At 34.3% G+C, this 21187-nt stretch overlaps 1 protein-coding gene across 1 annotated transcript; it reads right to left on the bottom strand.

The window, feature by feature from the left end:
• Window positions 1–4037: 4037 nt before the first annotated feature.
• On the bottom strand, window positions 4038–4385 carry LOC110596010 (60S ribosomal protein L30-like). The gene has a single exon (XM_021714708.1). It carries the CDS (start codon window positions 4383–4385, stop codon window positions 4038–4040), a length of 348 nt encoding a protein of 115 aa, XP_021570383.1.
• Between the last annotated feature and the right edge of the window lie 16802 nt (window positions 4386–21187).

The raw sequence follows: 21187 nt of genomic DNA, 5'->3' as shown, positions 1-21187 counted from the left end.
AAATAGGTCACATCTCTCTTTCTAGAAAATCTGTGAAAATACAGGCATATACACACATACATACACTACACACACATATCCATTTTTATTCCCAGATTATAAATACTAGGTTCTTTTTTTGTTTGTTTTGTTTTTTTGGTTTTTTTGAGTTGGAGTCTCCCTCTGTCGCCCAGACTGGAGTGTAGTGGCTGCTCCCGGCCACCGCAGCCACGACCTCCTGGGCTCCAGCGATCCTTCTACCTCAGCCTTTCAAGTAGCTGGAACTACAGGTGCGTGCTACCACACCCGGCTAATTTTTTGATTTATTGTAGAGATGAGGTCTTGTCAAGTTGCCCAGGCAGATCTTGAACCCGCAGATTCAGGCAATCCACTCACTTGGGCCTCCCAAAGCGTGGGATTACAGGCTGAACCACCAAGCCCAGCCAATACTAGCTTCTTAAGCTTGTCTTTTAAAATTTAACAATACATCTTGCAAATGGTTTCATATCACTTTATAAAGAGCTGCCATTGCACTATAATTTATTGATGAAAATTTAGTTTGTTTCCAATCTTTTGTTTTTAGAAACCATACTGTAATGAGGCAGAATAGATACAATTTAAAATTTCAAAGATATTGCCAAATTGCCTTCTATAAAGGTTATGTCAATTTATATCTCACCAAGAATATGCGAGAACACCTGCTTCCCTAAATCCCTGCCAGCATAATGCACTATCAAATTCTTTGGTCTTTGCCAAAATAATTAAAACTTATATATTATTGTTTCCATTTTCTGAATGTGGTTGAACATCTTTTCATATTTTAAAAAAAGTATTTGTTTTCTTGGTGAATAATTGGTTAGTATCCTTTGTTTTTTTTTAATTGGGTCATTGACTTCTTTCCTATTAATTGTAATTAATCATATAATTGTCTGTGTTATAATTTTTGTTTTATGACTTTGTCTTTAATCCTGATTGCATTTATGATACTTGTGCTCTGTAGTTATGTTTTATTCATGTGTAGTTGAGTTGATAAATTATTTCACATCTTCTAATATTTTAATCTTTTTATACACTATATTTACATATTTGATTCCTTTAGCATTTTGAAAATAATAAATGCAAGAGGAAAAGATCCTAGCTGGTTAACTTAACATCATTTATTGAAAAATTCATCTTTTTCCCAATTATATGAAGTGCTTCCCTTATATAGTAAATTGACATAATTTTAAATTTATTGTTGGTATCTTTCTTCTATTTATTAATCCGTATGAATATTCCTTGCCTGTCATCACCTCACTTATTTTAACTATGCATAGCAACTGAATAACTTCCACTCACCCTCACCCTCACTCACTATAACGCCGTATATGAATGATCATGTTGGCTCACCACTGTGCTTATTATGTTTATTTTTAAAAATCTTCTTGGATAAACAAAGAACTTAATATGCAAAGATTAGTGGAACAATGTACTCCCTCCACTACTGCAACTAGACCCAAAGTGTAAAAGATATTTGTTTTTTTCTTCCTCTATCACCAATTTTGTACTTTTCTCACCATAAGCTAGAACTTTGGTTTAGGGATTTGCTTCTTGAGAATTTGGAAACTCCAGTTGTCTTAATGTTACCAGCTTAGCTTTTCTGCAATTGTCCTTAGCATTCGTCTGTAGGATCTCACTCACTTCATAAGCTTTTGAGTTGTGTTCTGTTAAAAGGCGTGTGCAGGAAAGGCAAACTCATATCCAGAGGTGATTTCAATTCTGGCAAGAGAAAATTGCTATCTTCTCTAAGATGAATGTAGTCCAAAGTGATCAGCCTGTCATAAAGCGAATGGCTAGACTCTGTTAGGGATATCATTATATTGAGATTTGGCAGTGGTTTCTGTAGCTGGCAGATTGGGAATTCTGCAGTTGCAGTGGATAGATCAGCAGCTTCAGTGGAATGTGTGTACTTCTGTTTTCCTTTGACCTAGGGCTGCCGCCATGGGAATTTAATTCCCCCACACATCCAGGTTAGCACAAGCATCAGAAAAAATGAATTCATGCAAGTGTCACTACAGTGGTGGCACAGATGCTCCAAGTTAGAAAAGATGGCACACAGTGGCGTGGAGGCAAGGTATTTTCATCATGTTATATCTGCATGTAGGTGGTTAATGCAGTAAAGGCTAACACAAAACGTTGTACTGAGACGATGTGAGGCAGGGCAGGTGATTTGTCTGACACTACAATCCTCCTTAAGAAACAAAGCTTTGAGAATGTCATTTTACTTAAGTAAAATCAAACAGAGCATAGATATAGAAGACTAAATCAGACACCAAGGCTAGGAATTAGTCACTTTACAATTAGACAAGTTTTAGAGAAAAAAAAACTTCTACTTTTAAATGGCAAATCTTTTATGTTCTTGAATAGACACATGGTTTATGAATATTTTAAGTTCCTTAATACAGATTATTGAATTGTTTTAAAAATTATCTATATATGCAGGGTGCTGTGGGTCATGCCTGCAATCCCAGCACATTGAGAAGTTGAGGCAGGAGGATTGTTAAAGCCCAGGAGTTTGAGACCAGCCTGGACCACAAAACAAGAAAGACCCCGTCTCTACAAAAAACACAAACATTAGCCAGGCATGGTGGCACTCACCTGTAGTCCAATCTACTAGGGAGGCTGAGTCCCAGCTACAGTCAAGGCTACAGTGAGCTGTGATCATACTCCTGCACTCTAGCTTGGGCGAGAGAGTGAGACTACAACTCAAAAATAAAAAATAAAAAATAAAAAAAATTACTGATGTAAATTGCATTGTAAAAGAGAGTCGGTTTCATGATATCTTTGACAACATTGGGGATAAAAATTTTACTCTCACAATTTAGCAGTTGAAGAATAGCATCATATTTTAAATGTGCAATTATTTAATTACTTGTATGACTATATTTTAAAAATGTGTAAGTACTTATTCTTCTCTGGGTGGCCAGTTCAGTTCAAACCATTTGTCCATTTTTAAATTGAATCTCTTTGTATTTAAGATCTCTTTTATAATCAGATTAACCTATTAACTATTATAGATATTATTGCAAATAATTTTCCACATTTTCAATTGCCTTATAATATTCATGACCTTAATTATTAACCCCTCCTTTTTGTTAAAAATTGACATTTGAGTTGTTTCATTCAAATACAGCTTTCCTCCCAGGTTTTTTACTAAGAGCTTAAAAAGTCTGCTAGTTATATTCAGTTTCACTTAATGTATGTTGACTTGTCTCTACTTATCTGTTGTAATCTCCGACTGAATAGCATTGTTATTTTTAAAAAGATTATTTATTATAGATCTGGTGAGGAGTGGAACATTTTCCCTGTGAGGCAAATTGCTGCTAAATCACATTTAAAAAAATTATAACTTAGCTCCTTTGTTTTGGTTCAAAGCAATTATAGTATTTATCCCTCCTCTCAAGCAATGTAGAATATTTTAAGATCTTAAATTCTTACTTTTTTTTTGTTTTTTTTGAGTTGGAGTCTCACTGTCACTGCCTGGAGGGCAGTGGCAAGATCACGGCTTACCATGGCCTCAACCTTCTGGGCTCAGGAGATCCTTCTGCCTCAGAAGTCTAATTTTTTGAACTTTGTAGGGATAAGTCTCACAAAATTGCCCAGACTGGTCTTGAACTCCTGGACTCAAGCAATCCTCTCACTTTGTACCCAAATTGCTGGAGTTATAGGCATGAGCCACCAACCTCGACCAGATCCTTACTTTTCAAACTGTGGTTTGCAGACAGCAGCATTATGCTCACTTACATGCTTTCATCTAAGGTTGCATACCAGAATTACTGAATCCAGATCTATGTTTTGACAAGGCCTCCTGATAATTCATTTGTTATGATTGTTTGAGAACCATCGTTTTAGACCCTTTAGTCTGTTTTCAAGGAGACATAAAACTTACCAATTGATTGATCTATTTCCTGGATTATGAAATTAATAAAAACTTACTTTAAAATTTTTTATTTTATCTTATCTTATTTATTTTAAACAAGCTTTGCCAAGTTTTATTATAAAGAACGATTTTGCATGATTTACTTTTCACCAGTCTGTTCTGGCATGTTTCTAATGATATCAGAATCACCTGGATCAATGATAACCAGTGTGTATACTCTGTAGTATTTTCCACACGCTGTGCCCAATTTAATATTATTGCCACTGTAGTGATGGACACCAGTTTTGGCCAACATACAGTAGTACTCTATTTCAGATTTTCTCAAAGCCGGGCAACTGTTGGCGAGGATGACCAACTTCGCTTTGCCTTGCCGGATCATATTCATAGTCTGTTTGTACCCCAACACATGCTTTCCACTTTTCATTACGAGTTGGAGACTTGAGTTGATGAACTCCAGTGACTTTTTTGTCTTCTTTGTGGCCACCATCTTCCTGCCTTAGATGCAGGACGGTCCCCAACAAAAGCAGCTGCCAAGATGGCCGGGGTGCGAGAAAGGTAATAAATATTTAAATTGTAGAATGACATAACTGAAATTTATATTATTACCTAATTTTCTCTACCCTCAACCTGCAACTTTTTAAAAAATTTTTTTATTATAAAGATGTGGGATACATTTCAAGGTTAGGTACATAAACATTGATCATGCAGATATCCTTGGATGGGCGACTTTTATTTTAAATAGCTGAATACATGAATTGACATCTGAGTTCTACATAACATTCTTGTTATTCATCAAATAAATTGTTATTCATCGAATTCTTGTTATTCATCAAATAAAATTGATATTTCAGCACCATATAGTTTTATTATAAAGAGCAATTTTGCATGATTCACTTTTCAGCAATCTGTTCTAGATTTACAGTCAAAGGAAAAATTATAAAATTGCATCTTTTTATTTCCAGGGATAATAAAATTCTTGACTCTGTCTTTAAAGGAGAGAGAGAAAAAAGAAAGTATTTAATTTAGTTATACACATTGTAAGGAGTTGTAGTCATATCACAATTATATTCATTAATTCATTAACATATTTACCTATTATATACTTGTGTCCAAGGCACTGTGCTGAGTGCTGTTGGGGTTAATAAAGGAATAACCAAGAGAAATAGAAGAATGTTACTCTTATCAACAATAAGCACCTTTTGAATGCTTCAGTGTGCTAAGCATTTTCCTGGGAACTTCTCCAGCTCTGAAATCTTCATAGTCATCCTTTCAGGTGGGTGCTATTATTAACCTCCTTGTATAGAAGTAGAACAAAAGTCTCAGAACAACTCAGCAAACTTTTCCAAATACACCAGCTAGTAAGGATGAGATTGCAGCCATGTCTACCTAAATTCCTAGTTCTACCACACATGGTTGACTCCTGCTGTGACTCTATCAGTAGATGATAGTTTAACAGTCGATAAAAATCATGTATTTGCAATTCTGATTTCTTCCCTTTAAAGGTTAAGCTATGGAAAATGAACATTTTTTCTACTGGTAAGGGTGAAAATAAATAAGCGTATTTGTCAAACATAATAGGCATTAGGCATACATAAATAAATAATAAGCATAAATAAATAAAGCAAGTATACCCAGCTTATTTCCAGTTTCTTTAAAAAGCTTGAGGAACTATAGCATAGAGGCATAAGGCTGTGCACTTTCACCTTAGGATAGGTTGGAAAGATACAGTATTTTTTTATTATTATTATAATTTTTTTGAGATGAGGTCTCACTGTGTTGTCCAGGTTAAGACTCCTGGTATCAAGGGATCCTTCTGCCTCAGATTCCTGAGTAGCTGGAACTACAGACATGCACCAACATGCTGAGCAAAAGACACTGTTAATGAATAAGATGAGCAGTGCTGGAGAGAAGATGCATGCTTCCTGTTTCTTTTCTCCCCAGGCAAAACTCTGGCAAAAAACTTGTTCCTCTGCCATGTAAAGCACATCGTTTATTAAATAGGACTGAGAGCAAGTATTGTTATTTCAATGAAAGACAGAATTATTTAATAAGGAAGAAATGAACTGTTCTTTGTGTGTGTGTGTGTGTGTGTGTGTCTGTGTGTGTGTATGAGTGTGCATGTGCAAGACATTAGATAAAATATTTTTTCTTGATTTTATTTTTAAAACATGTAGTAGGATAAATATAACTATGGAGAACATTTAAATAAATTTGGTTAAACATGCAAATGTCACATGATCCCAGCTTTGCAGTAAATTGCCTCTTTGATTTACTGTGATTCTGTGATATTCAATCTCTTTCTTCTAAACAAGACATGATAAGAGCATGGTGTGTTTGCAGTACAAATGACTTACTAATTATATGTGGATTATTTCTAAAGGCATGAGACATGTTTGGCTTAAGTTCTAGTAATGGGGAGGATGGGAAAACATCCCAGCAATTGACTTCATGCCAGAAAAACTCCAATTGACTCATTCTCCTTAATTGCTTAATCTAAACGGTTTCTCCACAGTAGTTTCATAAATATGATGTCGAGTCTTCTTTCCTGAGGATTAAAACCAATTTCAGTGACCCACTGTAGTTTCACAAATTAGGATAAAGGGACTGTGAGTTGCATCACTCAATAATAACATTCAGTGATATTACTTTAAACATGCTTTCTCAATGAGAGTGATACCTCCAAAAATTCGTTCTTGGGGGAGGAAAACAATTCTTACACTTTTTATGTATAAATTACAGTATATAAAAATATACACCTATGATATTAGAATTTTATGGGCAGCGATTAGAAAACATCTAAAAAGGCAATAATGAGGAAAAAGAAAAGGTGACAAACATTGCTTTAAAACATTTCTCCCATATCTCGGCCATTAAGTCACTTCTGTATCACTGTCACTAGGTGAAAAGAACATACTGCGCTCCTTTCCCAGCCTTAACTCTCTTGAAAGCTAGTGATAAAATGCATCATCTTCAGAGGCCTCCAATGAGGTCTGCATATAAAATTATTGGCAAGAAGGATTCAAGGCAGCTTTCCTTTCCGTGTGCTCTTTAGCTCAGTTCAAAGAAAGACGGTTGTGTGCGTTCCATGACAAGATGCTGTGAATCTGAGAAAAGAGAGAGACAAACAGTGTGAGATCATCAATGCATGACCTCCCTTACTGATCTTTACATTTGTTCTATTATTTTTGAACATTCTAGTCACACGGTAGAGAATTAAGAGAGATTGATGACTTCTTGGTGACACTCAGTACGTTGCAGAATTTAGGGTTTTGTGTGGGTCCTGTCCTGGACAAAATCATGAAGTAGGACATTGGTTTTGGTTTCACCAGTTTCTTCTTTTGACTTTTTTATACCATGCCATGATCCCTTTGCTCATCCTCCACGACAGAAACTCCCTCTTGTTACACAACACGTTTTTTCTTTTTTCTATAATTATCCAAGGTCTAATATTACTTTCAAAAAATTAGCGTGAATTTTATTTAATTTTTCCAGGGAATATGTACATTATCATATTTGCCTCTAATTATGAAATGAAGAGTGATTTTTTTTATCTGTTAAAAACATTTCAGGGCTGGGCTCCGTGGCTCAGCCTATAATCCCAGCTCTTTGGGAGGCCGAGGCAAGTGGATTGCCTGAGCCCCTGAGTTCAAGACTAGCTTGGGCAACTTGGCAAGACCTCATCTCTACAATAAATAAATCAAAAATTAGGTGGGCATGGTAGCATGCACCTGTAGTTCCGGCTACTCGGAAGGCTGAGGCGGAAGGGTCGCTGGAGTCCAGCAGGTAGACACTGGGGTGGTTGTGAGTATGCCACTGCACTCTAGCCTGGGCAACTGAGTGAGACTCCAACTAAAAACAACAACAACAACAACAACAAAACCATTTCAGGCATTATTAGGTATTTGAAGCAATTTTTAGGAGAGATCTTCTCCAAATACCTCTGAAATATTTTCATGTAGATTACTCTCTATTTTCTATTACACTTGGTTTAAGTGTAATGTCAAGTTTGCTTTTAAAAATTATTTCTTCATCTAGTTGATAGTCAGCAGCTAGTTATTGTTATTGAAGGATAAACAGCATAATTGTGTATTATGCCTCTTCCACAAATTTTTCTCTATTCCTTTGGAATCTTTTTTCTCCAAGTTTTTAACATAATTTCTTTAGAGTACTCTTTTGAAAAAGGATTTAACAATTAAAATGTTATTCTAATACATGAAGAGTTAGAGCATAAACTATGGGCAATCCAATTCTTGTATTTCCAATTTTGATAAGTGGAAAGTGGAAGTAACCTCTGTTCCTCGTCAACGTGTTGGTTAACAGATGTAGAGAGGGAGGAAGCCTTGCTATGGGTGACACCTGTAGCATACAAACCTATTTTCCTTTATAAGCATTAATTTATCTACCTTGTTACTTCTTCCCTTTCCCTGCTACTTTAAGTTGTGTAAACACTGTTTCAGTGTTACTAATGTCTTCAGTGTGGTTCTTTCCACATAATGTTAAAAATGCAAAGAAAATTCTATTTTTCAACTCACTAAAATAATACTTGTTACAGTAGGTGATACAGTCTAAAACAAAAATAAAAAGATGTTGCTAAGTTATATTCCTCTTGCCTCTTAGTTCTACTTTTAAAGGCAAACATTCTAACATAGCTGTATGGTGGACTATGTGGGGAACTTTAACTATATCATCTGATGGAATAGATCTAACATTGTGGCTGACTATTCAGTACGATTTTATAGTTTTATTTATTAAAGTTTTGATATTTTTAACCTTTTTTTTTTTTTTGGCATTTTGTATCATAATTCATTGATTCCAAGACGCCATGCATTTTATTTTCATACTTTAATATTTCTGATATCAGGATGTGTTCTACAGTCAGTGACATCCTATGTAAATGGGGTGACAGTGAATTGCTCACTGTCATCACTGTGAGTTGAATATTTTCCCACTAGATTTACTAAAATTTAGTAAAAACTTTTGCACCTATTGTCAATAGTAAAATTTAGTCCATAGACTTTCCTCTCTGCACTGCTTTTATCTGGATAAGGATATTATATTGCAGTTAAAGTGGGGATCTTTCCATTCATTAAATGGTCTGGTTAATTTAAATAATATTGTGATTTCACTATTAGAAGTTATTTTGCACCAGATGGTTCAAGTTTTTTTTTTTTTTTTTGTTTTTTTAATGGTAGATATTCAGTCACTTTTTCTGTCTACTTTATGGATTTCAGCTCTTCCATTTCTTGGATAAAGTTTGAATAATTTATATTTAGCTACTATGTTGTTTGATGAATACGTTTATGAAAGTTGTCTGAAACTATACTTTTTTTTTTTTGAGTTGGAGTCTCACTCTGTCACCCAGACTAGAGTACAGTGGCCGCTCCTGGCCACCGCAGCCTCGACCTGCTGGGCTGCGGTGATCCTTCCGCCTCAGCCTTCCAAGTAGCCGGAATTACAGTCATGCACTGTTACGCCTGGCTGATTTTTTGATTTATTATAGAGATGAGGTCTCTCTGCCCAGGCGGGTCTCGAACCCGTGGGCTAAGGCAATCCACTCACCTCAGTCTCCCAAAGGCGCGGGATTACTGGCTGAGCCATGGATCCCGGCTTGAAACTATACTTTTACATTATGTACTATAATTCAATCCTGCTTCCTCCTTTATTTTTTTAAATAAAAAGGTGCTTATTTTTTAAATGAACTTTTATTTTATTATAGAGGTGTGGGGTAGAAGTGAGGGTTAACTATACAAGTAGGCTGCATGCATTTCTTCCTCTTTAAACCAGAGTATTTTTTGACCAGTTCCAATACTTTCAGGCTTTGTATATTTCTTCCTTTACGTGTTTGTTGTTTGACAATCCAAAATGACAATACTGTATTTTTAGGAAATAATTCAGCTCTTTCATATTTTAGTGTGAAATTATTCAGTTGATTTTATTTCTGTATCTTATCCCATTTTATTATTTTATGTTGTGGGTTTTCCTTTTCCACTTCTTTTTTCTTTTCTTTTTTCCTTTTTTCGTTGGTTTATTTGCTATTTATTTCTTTTCCCCATCTTTAATATTAGCATTCTCCTGAACTTTATTTTATTAAGGCTTATCTTCCCTTTTCTAGTGAACATAAGCATATATGCATATTCTACTATTTTCACAATGTCAATATTTAACCACATAAAAATGCTTTATTCGTCCTGTGTCCCCCTGACCTGATGATAAGAACTTTAGAAGACTTCAACTCTTCAAAGCTTATTTATTGAAGCTACTTCCTTACCAGCAAATTGCAACTGTACTCCACCTTTGAACTCTCAGGAATTTATACAGGAAGAAATACATTGAATCTAATTATTATGCCAAAGGGAGCTATAACAATCACATGATAGGCTAAATATAGAGTAGAATACATTGCTGCATATTGTTATATTTTTGTAATCATAAATTCAAGGTGAAGACATCTAGATCTATATAAATACAAGCCAGAGTATAATGGAATCTTTGGTATTTATTTGATTTCACTGAAGTTGATCACAAAATACAATGTAGCTAAACAGCTAGCATAGTTTTATTGCAACTGAATATTGGGGAATTAATAAGTATGATGTATAAAGGACATTTTATGGTTATAAAAATATATAATTTTCCTGAAAAATCAGTATAGAAAATATTCATATGTTTTGTTAAAGGAGTGTTTGCTGTCAGACCACTGTACAGTAGTCCTCTCTTATCCTTAGGGAATGTGTTTCAAGACCCCCAGTGAATGCCTGAAATTGCAGATAGTACAGAACCTTATATATACTATGTTTATGTGATAAAGATTCGTTTATAAATAAGAGGATAGCAACAATAAATAATAATAACATAGGACAACTATAACAGTATACTGTAATAAAAGTTATGTGAATGTAGTCTCTTTTAAAATATCTTATTCTATGGTACTCACTTATTTTCAGACTAAAATTGTGGGAAGTGAAACTGTGGAATAGTGGGCTACTACTATACCTCCATATGTAAAGCAAATAATTCAGTGGCATTAGATTAATTAAGGTAGCATTTATAATTTTATCTTTAGAAAAATAATTTGTTTTAGTTAAGCTAATTTTTCTTTACTTAAGCCATTAACATCTACATGAACTATAATAGATCTGAAATCAACAAAGGTAACACAGAACATCAGATAATTACATTTCATGAATTGGAAAATCCCTTAACACAGCTTTCATGTAGTACTATTTTGTATGCAAAAATTTTTTCTAAATAATTATATTTCTAATTGTTTATTTTTTTAGACAATAACACATTCAAAAATACATATAGTATGTGTTTAGGTTTCTAACAGGTATGAAATTTTCCTGTGGCATTATAGAATTATAGTTTTTAGTAAACACCAACTGATCAACTATTATATGCCAACAGTGTAGCTAGAAATACAATAGATTTTCCTATTCCAGAGTGTTTACAATATGTATAAGAGAAAAATAAAATTCCAAGGATCAGAGAAGTGTGGTCACATGGAAAGAGAGCAGATTGAAAAAGGTGGGTCTTGAGTCAAGTTTTAAAGGGACTTAGATGAAGAAAATGAGGGGAAGGGATGGGCCATTCAGTTTAGGTAGAAAGATCAGCAAGTGAGGAGCCTCAGAGGTTGGAAAGAGTTTGGAAAATTCAAGAGACTGAAGTCATACCAGATAATTGACATAAAGAATATGTTCTGTGAGGATCAACTTTAAAGAGGATAGATAGAAAGTCTGGACAGATCCAATAACAAATGGCATAAGGTGTTAGCCCTGAAGTTCTCAAACACTTTGGTTTCTTAATAAAGAACTCCAAAGACATCTTTGGTTAAATATTGATATTTAACATGCTAAAATTTAATGCTAAGAATTTTAAATTTGTTAATCCATTATAAAAATAAACTCATTTAATTTATGTAAATAGCATTTTTATTAAAAATAAGTATATTTTCCAAATCAAAAATAATTAGTAGGATGAGTGACTTTTTTAAACATCTTTGAAAATCTCTTTAATGTCTGCCTTAATAGAACACAGCTGAATTCTCATATCTGCTCTTGTAATCATTATATTATTTTGGTTGAAGTAATGAAGGATCTCTAGCCTCAAAATGTAAGTGCATATTTGGGAAAGGGAGGAGTGTTCCAGTCCATTTGTTGAGTTGTGATGTAGTTCCAAAGAAGAATATTCACAATTATTTGAAAAGGCTACTAAGCAACTCCTCTCTTTTCCAAAGGAAATGGCCAATAAGCATGTGAAAAAAATGCTTGCCACCATTAGTCATCAGGGAAACGTATGTCAAAACCACAATGAGATATCACTTTATACCCATTAGAATGGTTATAATAGTAATAATAATCAAAGAAAATAACAAGTATTAGTGAAAATGTGGAGAAATTGGAATCCTTACATATTGCTGGTGGAGATATTTAAAAAAAGATGCAGCCATTTGGGAAAAGAGTTTGGCAGTTACTTAAATGACCATAAATAGAGCTACCACGCGATTTAGTAACTCCACTCTAGATAGATATCCCAAGATAAATGAAAATGTATGTTCACACAAAAATTTGTACACAAATGTTTATAACTTTATTTATAATACCCAATAATAAATACCCATAATACCCAAAAGTTGGAAACAACCCAAATGTCAATCGATAAATAAGTGAATAAACAAATTGTGATATATCTATATGATGAAATATTATTTGGTCATTTAAGGGAATAAAGCACTGTTACATTATACAGTATGGATGAATCTTGAAACATACTAAGTAAAAAAAGCCAGACACAAAAAGGTCACATATTGTATGGTTTCATTTATAAGAAATGTCCAAAATAGGCAAATTTATTGAGATAGAAGATAGATTTGTTTATGTCTGAAATAGATAGGCCAATGAGGAATGATAGCTAAAGTGTGCAAGAATTCTCTTTGTGGTGATGAAAGTGTTCTCAAATTGATTGTGGAAATAATTATAGATATCTCTAAATATGTAAGAGACAGCTGAAATCTACATTCTAAATGTTTGAATTATATTGTATATGAATCATATTTGTAAATAAATCTGATGAAAGACATAACAGTAGTAATTTCTTAAAACTCGGTTGAAATGTGGAATCTGACTCCATTGCGATACAAATTTCATATTTTTTGACATTTGGTCTATCTTAACTTTGAATGGATTTTTTTCCCTAGGTGTAATTTTGACATTACAGATTCCTTAAAAGCATCTTAGAAACAGTCAATTATCCCCAGACTGCAGTTGGAGAACTTTTGTGTTAGGCTACAAAATTTAAACTTCAGTCTCAAACTGTGTGAATTTTTGGAGCAAACTCTTTCTGGCTATGTTCAAAGTATAGTTAAATATCTTTTTTTTTTTTTTTTTAAGATAAGAGTACTGAAACATTTACATTTCTACCCATTTAGAAATAACAATGGCATATGCATGTGAGACTCAGATCAATTAAGGGGGGACTAATGAATCTGGAAAGGAAGATTAAGGAGAAAAATTATTGGATGCTTTTACAGAAATTATGAAGTCACACATGGAATAAAACATCTAATACCATGAGAAACTGTCTAAGCATAGGTAGCTTTGAAAGAATAGTGTGAGAGAAAGGAAAGTAAGGTACATTATGATTCTATAGCCATGGCCCAAGAAGCAACTAGTTCACATTCATAAAATGCAGGGAAAATAGTTTCCTTAAGAGAAGAAGAATGAGTTGGAACCCAGGAGACTAGCCTTGGTATTAAAGAACATTCTTCCTTACTAAAAGAGTAGCAATAAATAGTTCTTATAGAGCCAAAATTTAAATTAAGAATGGATTTAAAATAACTATTAATATAATGTTATAATCTCTGTGTATGCATTGTTATATTAACATCAAAATTGGGCATAATAAAATTGGTATATGAATATATTGTACCAGAGCAGACAGAGCAAAAGATGGGAAGTATGAGAAAAGTGGAAAAGTTTAGAGTAGCTGTATGCCAAGGCTTGATCACACCAGAACAAATTCTCCTAGCTTCCTTGCTGGAAACCTAGTGTCTCCAGTATAATATAACTGTCCCCACAGTCTTCTATTAGAAGGCTGAGCTTACATGTTTTATCACATTTATTCACTCATTCAAATCACTCTATTATTTAATGACTAAGCCTTCAAAGTCTATGCAAACTTTATGTGCTTGTTTGGTCTTGGCACAAATATCTTAAAGGTTAATTTAGATTTTCATCATTTCCCTTGAATTTGTTCTTAATGAGTCATTCTTTCAACAAATATTTATGTACTATTTAAAGAGTGTTACTATAAATAGCAAACTTGCTCATCCCTTAACAAATCATATTTATAGAACTTTTATCGTAGGGTAAGACTGTAAATGTGTGGATATACATATCACAAATTGGTGTACATACAGTTTTTAACTTCATATAAATTATTGCTAGATAAAAAGGATATTTTATTGGAAAGAAGAAGCGCACTGCTATTTTTCTAAAACATGATTGATTCCTATAAAGTAACTTCCAGTGTGAGATTAGTTATTCTTGGACCACATTTTTAAAAAGGCATAAATATTAAAGAAATCAAAGATTTGTATTACACAGAGCTCTCATTTATAAAGATGACTGTCAGAGCTTGGGTCCAAAGTCCAATAAACTATCTTTCAAGATTGGTTTACTTTCACTTTAGTTTTCCCAGGTAAAGAAATATGATTTCAGAATATTGAACAATATTCTTTAGCTTTTGCATGTCTTAACTTCTTGTTTGAACTCTGTATTCTGGCTTTTATGATTCAATAGCTATATTAACCAACTTTAAGCTTAATTCTAGTTTTTATATTTGATAATTCTGATGTCAAAATGAAGACACATTTTCTTACTTCAAACAACAACAAAAACAAAAATCAGGTTAAATGTGTTTCTCTGAAATTAATTATTGCTTTTGTCTGAAGAATGGACTATTATTAAGTTGCTGGCCTGAATGTGGTGTTTTAGTCATGATAGATTGCTGTTGTTGAGACTGCTTTAAGAATGGAATTTCAGGCTGGGCTCGGTGGCTCAGCCTGTAATCCCAGCACTTTGGGAGTCCGACGTGAGTGGACTGCCTGAGCCCGCCGATTTGAGACCTATCCGGGCAACTTGGCGAGACCTCATCTCATCTCTACAATAAATAAAAAATCAGCCGGGCGTGGTAGTGCACGCCTGTAGGCTGAGGTGAAAAGATTGCCAGAGCCCAGCAGGTGGAGGCTGATCTGGGCTGTGGTGGCCAGGAGCCTGCCACTGCACTCCAGGCTGGGCAACAGAGTGAGACTCTAACTCAAAAATAAATAAATAAATAAATAAAAGAATGCAATTGCAATTTCAGGTTTTAAAATGGATATTATATTTTTGTAGAAATGTACATTCAGTTTGTTTACTCATCTACTTGGCCAGATGATAATATCAGAGTGACATTGTGAAATGTTTTGATATTAGGATCTTAGTTAAAAGGAAATACAAACAATTCAGGAGTTAAGTTTATTTTTCTTTGACTTAGTCAAAACTAAAAAGAGGACTGCAAAATAATCTCAGTCAGAGAAATGCCAGATAGAACTATACATGTCAAATACCAGTAGTAACTGTTACATAAGGAGTGAACAACACCGTAAAATTGTCTTATGTGCCTTTAATTTGTTTCTTTGATATGTGCCCATTATTTTGCATAAACATGTAAAGTGGAATGGAAACTAGAATCATACAATCATGAAAGTCAGATCTGGAGTCTCTTAATTTTTATAATAAGAACCTTGGACTAATTAGTCCATGTTAAGTCTCCTTAAATGTATTTTTCTCAGGAAACTATATGGAATTTTAAATTCTTATACACAGACATGTAATGTTATAGACCTTATTATTATGATGTACAGCATAGTGCCAATTTGAATTTTTCTAATAAGAGCTTTTCATGCCCAGTGTCAATTGGAATTTTTCTAATAAGAACTATTTTTTGCCCCTTTAATTTTTAATCTTAGAAAAAACATGATTATAAAACCATCTGAATTAATACATTGCTCTTTGGAAATACATTATTGATTCCTCAAATATTGTTTTGTCCTTTAGTGAGAAAACAAGCTATTTTCGTAGTTGTGTTTTTCTTGTGTTTTTCTATTAAAATGATTAGAATAGACTTCATCCATGCATGCCTATCAATTACTGTTGAAGAAATATCATCTAGACTAGTTAGTGAGATTAAGCACTGAAATGGTGGAACCACAGTTGATGCAACGCTTGCCTCTGAATATGCCTGCCAGAAAATGTTCAAGGTTGTTCCATAAATAGTAAATCTTTTTCCTGTGTAGTCTTTAATAGGAGCTTAAAATGGATCTTTAGAGGGCCCTGTAGACTTAACAACAGGAAATTTTAACCAAGTCATTAATAGCTAATGATGTGAACTGACGGCAACTATCCACTGTCAGTCATAGAAGTAAGAGGGGGCAAGGCCAGATCAAAGCAATGTGGTAGTTTTTACTGTAGCAATGTCTTATTTCTTGTCTAATATATTTGTTATTCCAATGGCAGACATAATTTTCTGGCTCATTGACTTTTATTTTGGTTTATTTTATTTATATGTTATGTAGTATATATGCTTACATATTTCTATATGTTTACACAGTTATGTTTATTTCTAATAAATACTTCTCAGTCTTTTGTTGCTTTCTTGTAGTTTACATTGCTTTCAATAAACATAAAATATTTTAAATATTCCTTTTCTCATTTGAGGCAGACAAAGATTTGTTTAACTGTACCCTACAAAAAACCACATATATGATAAACGTTTTATATTCAAAGTGTATAGAATGCTCTCAAAACTTAATAGTAAGAAAACAAACAACTCAGTTAAAACAGTCCAAAGATTTGAAGACACTTTACCAGAGACAGTAAATACACACATGAAAATACTCTCAATGTCATTAGCCATTTGGAAGATGCAGGTTAAAGCCACAATGAGATGTCACTTTTTACCTATTAAAGTTTTTAAAATTTTAAATATTGACCAACAGTTGGGGAGGGAGTAAAGAATGTTGTGCACACACAGACAACTGATGAAAATGTAAAATAGGCCGGGCTCAGTGGCTCAGCCTGTAATCCCAGCACTTTGGGAGGCCGAGGCAATGGATTGCCGGAGCCCGTGCGTTTGCGACCCACCTGGGCAACTTGGTGATACCTAGTCTCTACAATAAATCAAAAAGTAGCCGGGAGTGGTAGCGCGTGCCTGTAGTTCTAGCTACTTGGAGGACTGAGGCGAAAGGATCACAGGACCCCAGCAGGTCGAGGCTGCGATGGCTGGGAACATGCCACTGCACTCCAGCCTGGGCGATGGAGTGAGACTCCAACTGAAAGAAAGAAAGAAAGAAAGAAAGAAAGAGAGAGAGAGAGAGAGAGAGAGAGAGAGAGAGAGAGAGAGAGAGAAAGAGAGAGAGAGAGAGAGAGAGAAAGAAAGAGAGAGAGAGAGAGAGAAAGAGAGAAAGAAAGAAAGAGAGAGAGAAAGAAAGAAAGAAAGAAAGAAAGAAAAAGAAAGAAAGAAAACAAAATGTAAAATAGTACAGCCACTTTGTAAAACATTTTGTCAGTTATTTCAAAATATTACACGTTTACCTATTGTAAGATCCAATCATTCAACTCCTAGGTATTTAACCCAAGAGAAAAGAAAGTTTATGTCTATACAAATACTTGTTATAAGGACGTTCATAGCAACTTGACTGGTAACACTCCCAAAGTGGAAACAACCCAAATTACTATCAATAAGGGAATGAATAAATTATAGTATATCCATACAATTGAATACAACTTAGCAATAAATATGAAATGAACAATTGATACTGCAACAACTTGGATTAATCTCTGAATAATTAAGTGGAAAATATGACAGTATTTTTCCAGAGACAATAGTGTATACCATATAATTCTGTTGATATAAAATTCCATAAAATGCAAATGAATCTACAGAAAGCAGATTATTGTTTGCCTAGGATATGGGTGAAGGATTTCAAAAGAATAGTGAGAAACTTTTGAGGGTGATATATATGTTCACTAACTTCATTGTTGTGATGGTTTAATGGTAGATATATTTATACACATACATATAAGTCAAAACTAATCAATTATATATTTACATACATCCAAGTTATTGCATGTCAATTACAGCTCAATGGCACTTTTTAAAAATACATACTTCTTAGTTTAGTAGTTTATGAATAAACACATCTAGATAATCAAAGAACTGAAAAAGACCAGAGCTTCTCATGTTTGAACTTTATCCTCGGTCCTATTGGTATCATGATTATTCTAGAGGTGTTTTCCTCAACTCCTCCTCCTGCTTTTCCTCCTTAATCATTTCTTTTCTTTCACTTCCTCGGTCTCCTTTTCTTCTATTCCTGTTTATCCTTCTCGTTCTCTCCTTTTTTTCTCCTTCTATTCCTCCCCTTTTCTCTTCCTTCTTAACTTAAAACGCTTTTAATGTAACCTTTCACGTATCCCATTAGTGTCCTGTCCTTTCACTCCTTTTTGTCTTTTTACCAGTATAATAAACGTTGCCTGTGGACATGCTTGTGGTTCTTGGATTTCTGGAGCCACATAAGCTTTGTTGAATCTACTGTTATGGCATTTCATATCTATCTGAATTTTAGTGTAAACATCATATCTTCAAGATCTTTTCTCACCTTACACTGGATATGGTTCTGAATTTTCTTTTTCCCCTGTTTTCTGACTCCATCTAGCATAATACTCTTTACTCTTTCATTTGTGAGTTTTTGTTAAATATCAATCTTCTCTTTTGGTTTGCAAGATTTTTTTTTTTTTTTTTTTTCCACTCTGTCACCCAGGCTGGAGTGTAATGGCATGCTCACGGCCACCGCAGCCTTGACCTGCTGGGCTCAGATGATCCTTCCAAGTAGCTGGAGTCACAGGTATGTACCACCACACTTGGTTGATTTTTTTTGATTTATTGTAGAGACGAGGTCTTGTCATGTTGCTCAGGCTGGTCTCAAACTCTTGAGCTCAGGCAATCCTCTCGCCTCCACCTCCCCAAATGCTGGGATTATTAGTGTGAGCCACAGTACCTGGCCTGTTTGCAAGATTTTTGAGGGCAGAGACAATGTTATTCCTGCCTGCTGTAAAATACATGCTAATATCTTATTTGAATAAACTGAAAGGACACTATTAGAATTGAACTTTTTATACAGACATTATCTAGGATAAATTATAAGCAGAAACAGAGAAGAATCTTCTTAAATCAATATTCACTTACTATATGGTACTCAATCATCTAATAAACAAATAGCTATTCATTAACTTGCTTATCACATATTTATTTCAGGTATGGAACTTTGCTGTGAGGAATACCAAAAATAGACATTTCACCCACCCTTAGATTATTCATATAAACTTTCTTTCTTGTTTTGTTTTTTTGAGTTGGAGTCTCACTCTGTCGCCCAGACTGGAGTGCAGTGGCCGCTCCCAGCCACCGCAGCCTCGACCTGCTGGGCCCCGGTGATCCTTCCGCCTCAGCCTTCCGAGTAGCCGGAATTACAGGCACACACTATCACACTCGGCTGATTTTTTTATTTATTGTAGAGATAAGGTCTCGTCAAGTTGCCCAGGCGGGTCTCGAACTCACGGGCTCAGGCAATCCACTCACCTCAGCCTCCCAAAGCGCAGGATCACAGGCTGAGCCACTAAGCCCGGCTACCCTTAGATTATTTACAGTATAATCGAAGGGCTAAAATTGACACAGTAAAAGACAACCAATAACTAAGAAGTGATAATAAATGTGGTGGATGGACTCATTAAGTGTTTAGAGCACTTTGAGATCGCTCACAATGTCAGGGATCTCTGGAAGACCACAGGTGTACTGTTAGAAGAAAATGATACATGAGATACACTTTGAAAAATGGATATAGGAATTACTGAGATTCGGTGACTACTTTTGGAGACAGATCCAGAGGTTTAAACACAAAAGTTTATATTCTCAGCTGAAGGAAGTTTAGAAGTTGTGACAAAATCTAGTTGGAATTGCAGCTTGAATTAATGTTTCATTAAATCATCAGAGATCATGATTTCATCTCATCTCCCACTCTGTACACGTGATTTCAATCCTGGAATTTACCTCATGGTGTAATATAGTTGCTGGCACTCTAGTCATTCATTGCATTACATTCTTCAAAGCTCTAGAATATGAGCTGAGTGGGAGCACTCAGTTTTTGCTATTTTTCTCCTTGTTCTGTCTCTAGCCTGTAGAATCATGCCTAAAACAGAATGAAGGGATAAAGGAAGGCAGAAGGAAATGCAGGGAAACAAATGGGATCTATTTCTCAACGGAGTCTAATTCCTTAATGTAGCAGTTCTTTAAAACTGTTTTGGGCAGCCTACACTATACTTCTGCTAACATCTCAGTGAACAGAGCTTGGTCACATGACCACATGCAGCTACAGGGAGGACTAAAAGATGTACTAATTGCACCACAAGACAAAGTACTCAGACAAAATGTATCAAAGTGGAAGGGGCATATAGATATTAAGAAACCATTAGCAGTCTCTGTCATGTATAGGTAGAAATGAGAAGTGACATTAAAAAGACAGATTTATTTCAGAAGGGCCTTAAATGCTAGTAGAAGGAACTAGGACTTTAAAAAGGAAATACTAAAGAGCCAGTTTAAGATTTTTTTGAATGACAGTGAAATGAGGAAAATGAGTTTTACAGAATAATAATATGGTATTAGTATGAAAATACATCTGTAATAAAATACTAAGAATCAGAGTGATAATGTAGGAAAACAGTGATAGTCTAAATGCAAAACAATAGGATCAAGCCTGGGAAGAAAGAAATAATAGTGGAACACAAGTTAAATTTTTATTATGTAAAAAGAAATACCAGCTAACTTTGTGACTCAGTTGATTATAGAAAAGTGATAATATAACTGTATAACTTTAAGATTTCATCTTGGATAAACTAATCAGTTATATTTAGTAAAGGGATCTTCAAAATTAGCCAACAAACTTTGCTTTAATTAACCAGTAATTTGACCAAAATAACTATAAATATTGTTAAATTATATTTATATTCCTGAAAAAATTTCTTGGTTTCTGCTTTTGTTTTTACTAGAGTGTGGAAACAACCTGAATTTCACTCACACTATACCAGTAATTTTATGTTTAAAAAATCAGTAACACATATACAAAAAAATTATTTTTGCATGTCAAAGTATTAAAATGTATAGTTATTTGTTAATGAAATAGTTATGTGGCCAAAATAA

This window comes from Carlito syrichta, unplaced genomic scaffold (assembly GCF_000164805.1).
Source record: "Carlito syrichta isolate Samal-C Ts95f unplaced genomic scaffold, Tarsius_syrichta-2.0.1 Scaffold305719, whole genome shotgun sequence".
NCBI classification, from domain to species: domain Eukaryota; kingdom Metazoa; phylum Chordata; class Mammalia; order Primates; family Tarsiidae; genus Carlito; species Carlito syrichta.
This window is presented reverse-complemented; position numbering and strand designations above follow the sequence as displayed.